We start from the raw sequence: 7,066 nt of genomic DNA on the forward strand, positions 1-7,066 counted from the left end.
CTGTTACAGTGACCATGGGACCTGTAAAGGGCCCGAAACGTCGGTTTTTTTGAAAAAACAAATATACGCGATTTAAATCCGGAAAAACAGTTGTGATGTTTTATGTGTGATGTTTTTTCTCCACGCAGCCAACTCAAGTATGCTTAAGAGCGCCAGTATCAGAGTCGCTTCTGCGATTACGAAGAGATCAACTTCAGAAGTTTGCACAGTATCTAATATCAGAACTACCACGGCAAGTGTTGCCAACGGCTCAACGGATACTGGACGAATTACTATCCGCCCACCCAAACCAAATTAACGCGACCTGTGGGGCACCAGACCCGACGGCTGGCGCTTCTGCCTACGAATATACTTCATGGTTTTTGGACGAGAAGACTTTGCACAACAATATCAATAAGATTTTAGTCAAGTTCTGTGTCCCTGCCCCAATAGTGTTTAGGTAAGTGCAATTTCTATTAAATGTGTTATTAATTATTATCGAAACCTTTATATTCAGATGATTTATATAGAAAAATCTACACATACTTAATATTACTACTAAAACTTCTGTTACAATACGGAATAAATAATTTGTTAGTTTTTTTTGGTATTGTAACAAAGTAATAAAATTGTCAACTACTAACTCTCTTATATATCATCTTATCAACAGTTAACTCTTTTTGTGATGTCTTATCACTCCACATATAAAGAAAATATCCAACTACAAATTTCTATCGCCTTTTCTCTAGTGATGTAAACTACTTAAGTACAAGCGCGCCCCCCGCGGCGGCTGAATGGTCATCTCTTCTTCGTCCACTGCGGGGCCGAGAGCCAGAGGGCATGTGGAACCTTCTCTCCATTGTGAGGGAGATGTTCAAACGAAATGACAGGAACGCCATACCGCTGCTCGAAATCATCACTGAGGAGGTCATGGCTTGTGAACAGGTGAGTTATGACACAGTATGTTTTTCCAATTTCGTTGTTTAACCAGTTGCGTACATGAAGAGATTTCCGTTTTGATTACCAAACTAATTTAGTCTGGAAACAGTTTTCTAAATGATTAAATAATAAATTATAATTACTGTTAAATATTCAGACAAAGGAATTAATTACAGACCCGTCTCATTTTACTAGTTATTCTATACTCCAAATGCTAGGTGTACAATTTTGTGTATATAAATAAGATTCAATTATAATATTAAAAATCAATTGTGACAGATATTAAATAAAATAAAAATAAAGTAAATATGGTTCAGGCTCAACAGCAATTTAATCTGTTTAACCCATTGACTTATTGTAAGTCAATGGTTTAACCTGAAAACTTTTTTAAATCTATTGTTTCGTATCACGATACGGAACAATAGATTTTAAAAAGTTTTCAGGTCTCTGTGTTTGGACCTTGTAGTTTTAATAATATGTTCTTAATTATGCGTATCTCTAACGAAGTCCATTGCCAAATAGCATAAAAGAAAAATACATGCTACTGTTCTTAAGATACTCCTATGGTACGTCGTCGTAAAGCTATTTTAGGAATATAGTACACGTTTGCTTGTCATTCGATCGTGTTTCACATATTGGGTGACAAAATTGAAACTTTGCCAAAAAATTACGTTGGTATTGACGGAGCAAAAAATTAAGTTTCACTAACCGTTTCTTTAAAACACAATACTAAAGGTTCATTTTATTAATAAAATAAAACTTAGTATGTATAAGTAATTCTATTTGTAAGATTTTCTTGAGTTATGCAAAATATTATTTTCAATGCAATGTCATGGTGACGATAGCTATTAAATGAAACATTTATTGTTATCAGTCGTATCAATAAATTTATTCATTTATATTTTAGACAACATATTAGGTCCACAATTGTCCACATCAAAGTACCATCAAACATCTTATATATCATGTTCATGCGGATGTTACTGCTGTCCCTCACTCTGTGTATAAGCGAGTTTGTTTTTTTGTTCCATACCGCGTTTATATGATAGATGACTCCAAACTATTGGTCGTAGATACCCTTTAGTCGAGTATATGATTCATCTATTCATATTTTTTGCATCTTTTGTAAAATTCATTTCTAATAAGATTTAGAACAAAGTTTTCTGTCATAGTAACACGTTTCTTATTGTTTAGTGTCAATTACTGGGTGGTTACATTATTGGTGAGTGTAGACTGGTTGGTTAAGTAGTTGATTTTTGGCGTTCGTTACTGGAGATTTAGGGATATTCCAATTTAGGTTTTTTTTGTAGTAATAATTATAATATATAATATATAAGCTTTTTTAATGAAACACACTACAGCATAATCTTGAAGATTACATTTGTCAATACATGTTTAAAAACAAAAAGTTATATCAAATTTAAAGACACACTTCTCTAATTTATCGGTTATTGGTACCATCACCCTATATTGGAATAAGCTAATGTAACAACAGGCGGTCAAATTTCCAAGTAGAAAATTACGAGGGGGCTCAACCAAAGAATATTGTTTATTAATGTAAGTATTTATTTATGTAATTTTTTTTTCTCTCAATACAATTTATGCGAGAGACGCAGATTTTGATGAAAGCCTATGCCTAGCAGTGGTCGTCTTTTGGCTAAAATGATGTTGATGAATGGTATTTTAAAAAAAGGAAAATACGCGTGATTTGTATTATTAAAACCAATAATATTTACTTATAAGCTTTTGCTGATTCTTTTCGTTACATTTAAATTTATAAAAAAGAATGCGATTAGAGAATTTTAAAAACAGTTTTTTAGGTAACTGTAAAATAAAACGCACGTGTCGGGTTATCCAGATTATAGTGTGGTGGTACAGCACCAAGGCGGCTCTAGTGGCGTGGAACGGCGGTGGCGGCGGCAAACATGGCGGCAGCGGAGGCAACTCCTCGGCTCAGCACGCCTGCTCCTCGCTTTGTGACGAGGTAACATTTTATGAAACCTTTCCTCACAATCTTCATGATTTAGATTGTGAACAATGTTGCTGTAGGCATAATATACTATTATAATATACATACATGTGTATTTAGTATATTATAATAAATTGTGATAGGTATAAAATATCAAATTTTGGCTTATATATTTTGCTGTTCTGGTTTTAAGTATAGCACCAACCTATTGTTTTTTCGTCTTTGACCCAACGGTTGACTAGTAGAGGCGGCCTTATGGCATTTAGTGCGCCATTTGTACTTTATTGCATTGTGCATAAAAGTTTATATTTATTTACAAATAAATATTTAGTTCAATATAATATTTAAATTCAACATAATATGCACTTTACTGTAACAAACAAATACATACACTACAAAGTGCAACAGGCTGCCTTATTCTTGAGCAACAAAATTGTAGTGTCATTAAATTCTTCAATAACAAGAAAAATAGTATATATTTTCGGCCATTGCATTGGTTATTTTTTTATTTCTGCGGTTTTTTTTTGTATGATTTATTATTTTTTATTATATAAAATGTTTAAATGAAACCTTTTCTATATAATTCATCTCTGTTAAATTTGGTTATAGCTCCATTATGGAATTACATTTTCTAAATTATAACTTGCCTTTTTTAACAAGTTTTATTGCATTGCCCAGGTGGTGTTGCTGTGGCGCCTGGCCGCGCTGAACCCGGGACTGGCACCGCACGAGCGCGATACCTTGCACGAACAGTTCGCTCAGTGGCACATGAAGGTTCTCGATAAGGTAACTCTTACTTCCATACATATTGACAAGAAGAAAGTGTGGACGCCCGAATAGCCAAACGCATTAATAGTTAATTTTGTAGGTAGATGTTTTATAAACGAATTTGTACATAGGATACGTTCGCTGAATATTAAATAAATCACGACCACAAATTGATGAATTTTTATCACACATCTGAATACGAGATGCTATTTCTTTACCATTTTGGAAAACCAAATCACGTTTCGTAAAAGTGACATTTTTGAGAAGCTGACAAAATGGATAACGTAATTATATTTGCCACTAAGCAATACAATTTTTAACCGACTTAAAAGGAGGAGGTTCTCAATTCGACTGTATTTTTTTTGTTACGTACAAATATATCGGTTCACAAATATCACGCGATAACATTTGGGAACCGGTTTTGACGATTGGTACTATTTAAATTTGAAGGAAATATTCCTCCTCTAAGGGTGGCAAACTAGGGGATGATCCGGTTTCGCACACTTTCCGGTAACCGATTTCAATAAAACTTGGCAAATAAATGTAACTCTACGAACTTATGAATCCGGGTTTTATAAAATAAAAAAGTTATATTATTAACACAATAGCAGCAGAACACCTTGTGGCAGAGCTCGTCAAGGAAAGTACTGCTACGTTACCTCTTTCTGTCTGCATTCCGATTTTGAAGGGCTTTTTCAAGAGCTTTGAATCGCAAAGATTGTATAATCTTTGCGATTTAAAGCTCTTGAGTGGCATTGCAACTTGTATGAACAGGCGTGTCGCAAAAACACCAGGTGCATTTGTTTTTTTTTTTTTCAATTTCTCATAAATGTAACATTCCGAGTTTCGTCAAAAAGTTATAGAAAGCTATAAATCCTCCATATTACGTTACGTTATTTGAATTTAAAATAAAATACACTGCTGAATACATTATTTAATTGTTACTGAAACGAAGTTGTGATAAGCCTTGCAAGTGGAAAATATAATAATAATAATAACACACACTCAACTTACTAGCCCCGCACTAGGGAAACCCAGAGTCGCGGGTGCCATGGACACACACATAGACCACCACAAGTTACACCCAAACTCACAAGTGAAATAAATATATGCCATACAAATGTTTCTCCAGGCCCGGGAATCGAACCTTGGACCTCTGCGTGGCAGTTCGGCATGGTAACCGTTGGGCCACGGAAGCAGTTCGTGACAAAAGCAAAAAAAACTCGAATAAAAACTTTTAAATATGGTATTTAGGTAAAAAATAAGCTTTTAATTTTTTTTTTAAACAGGTGGCTAAGAATCGGAACAACCACATGGGAACTTCCTCGTCGCATTCCCGGCATTCATCACGGTCTCATTCTCACCCACCATACATTAATGGGATCAGCGAGAACGAAGTGTTCCCGGGCTTTCATCCCGCCATGGAGGCCTGTTTCCTCGAGTGGGACGACTATCAAATACCGGGTGTTACCTACACTAAGGACTTAAACCCGTTGTATCACAGTCCGTTCACTATTTTCAGGCACGCCGATAAGCAAAACGATAGTGTACATCAGGTTGGTACGATCATAATTGCTTATATTGCAGGAGTACAGATGAGGACCACCTTTCGACGAACATCGTAAGTGGTACGTAGTATGTATGTGTGTGCCAGCAAATTCTTTCATTACGCGTTTTTTTTTTCAAAGATAAAAGGAGCTCTTCTCTTTTTCCAAAAATACTAATTTTGCATTACATGACTATTTGAAACTATAATCCTTTTCGAAAGTGCTTATATAACGTCTTTTATGCACATATTACGGATGTATTACAAAGGACTTACAACTATCTATGTCTTTGAAATCATTAGAGAATTTTTGTTCTAGGTGAATTCATCCAAAGCTGTCCTCAATAACGAGATGTCGCTTAGCTACCGACTGACAAACGCCGACCCTCATCGTACGCTGGTACTCAGAGCCAACCATATCAATGTGGACTTGACCGTGGCCGGACCCTCTAACCAAGTGAGTGAAATTACAGGCACATGGGACTTGTCAAGTTATGTCTCAGGGTCCCGTCACCCTGTGCTGTGCCAGTGCCCCTCAATTTTTTTCGATTTAAAGCTCTGAGTGGTACTGCAACTGTTATGGACAGGCGTGTAGCTTACCATCAGGCGCACGACTTGTTCGTCCCGTCACTTGATATTATAAAAAAAAAGTGAACAACTGTTAGTTCTTGACGGAATTGGAATTTATCGTGATATTTATTTTCTTTTATACTTATCATGTTCGTTATACATACATACAGAAGCTCACGCCCTAGTTCCACATGAGGGGTAGGCAGAGACCACGGAACGCCACTTTACTCGATCCTGACACAATTATGTCTTTGTTAATTATATGATAATTATCTAATATCTATCATTATAATTGTCCGGTATAACCGATAATTATCCATGCTGATTCATAATTTTGCCTCTTTAATTTTTTACTAAACATGATAAATAGTGAGAAAACTAAATAAATAAAAGAAGAAAAATCTTTGGAAAAACGATTTGGTTTGGGACTTTTTGAGATTGACGTTTGGCACTTTTAGATACGTCTGATACAAACACATGGTACGTCATTGCCAGCGATAGTATTTTATTGTTCCAATTAATTTTATAAATATCAAAATAATTATCAACGTAGATTCGATAATTATAATTTCCTTGATAACTAGCAATGATTACTTCGAACCCAGCTGTGTACACATGTTACAGGATTTTTACTGTAGTTACTGGCTAAAGATCTGTCTGTCTCTTATTCCCGGTTATATTGTCGAATTCGAATCTGTCTTCCTTGTCCTTCGTGGTTTCCACTTCCCATATTCCAGTATCCAAAAAATGGTGGTCAATGTGGAACGTTTTATGTACGCCCTACTTAACTGCTATTTTCAGCATCATTTCAGAGATGTGCTATTTATTGAATTTTACACTACAATATTTGACCTTTACATTATAATATACATTTTTATTATTTTGCAGCCTTGTGGATCCGGTGATGGGCCGAGCGAACCACCAAGAGATTCGGGGCCTAGCGATGGTAACCATTCGAGCGTATCGTCTGAGGGTAAGTTACTGAATGGCGGGAATTCAAAGTCAATATATTTATGGCACAAAATTACAAAGATATATAAAAATACCATCTTCAAATATGCTTGAAAATCGTTTCGAAATATAATTTAATTTAACACAGGTTTCTGCGAGAACGAGGAAGAGATTCTCCAGCAAAGCGGTGGTGACACGGATTCGCAGGAATCAAGTTCCCCTGCAGTGTCTTCTGATGACGCTCAACGTCGAGTGTCCAACGACGACTCAGTCTCCGACGACGACTGTAACATGTACTTTTACGACGCGGCGGCGGCCCGGAGGGCGGTGGCAGAAGAGGGAAC

At 35.9% G+C, this 7,066-nt stretch overlaps 1 protein-coding gene across 1 annotated transcript in view; it reads left to right on the plus strand.

Moving 5' to 3' along the window:
- LOC113231849 (zinc finger SWIM domain-containing protein 8-like) overlaps positions 1–7,066 on the plus strand; it is a 36,141-nt gene that overhangs the window by 4,582 nt on the left and 24,493 nt on the right. The window contains exons 4-11 of the mRNA XM_026466386.1: positions 129–439; positions 729–924; positions 2,777–2,902; positions 3,566–3,673; positions 4,945–5,211; positions 5,521–5,658; positions 6,660–6,744; positions 6,871–7,064. Of these exons, the coding sequence (XP_026322171.1) occupies positions 129–439; positions 729–924; positions 2,777–2,902; positions 3,566–3,673; positions 4,945–5,211; positions 5,521–5,658; positions 6,660–6,744; positions 6,871–7,064 (1,425 nt within the window). The remainder of the gene's footprint in view (positions 1–128; positions 440–728; positions 925–2,776; positions 2,903–3,565; positions 3,674–4,944; positions 5,212–5,520; positions 5,659–6,659; positions 6,745–6,870; positions 7,065–7,066) is intronic.

The sequence above is a fragment of the Hyposmocoma kahamanoa genome, unplaced genomic scaffold (genome assembly GCF_003589595.1).
Source record: "Hyposmocoma kahamanoa isolate Upper Pololo Valley unplaced genomic scaffold, ASM358959v1 66, whole genome shotgun sequence".
NCBI lineage: Eukaryota > Metazoa > Arthropoda > Insecta > Lepidoptera > Cosmopterigidae > Hyposmocoma > Hyposmocoma kahamanoa.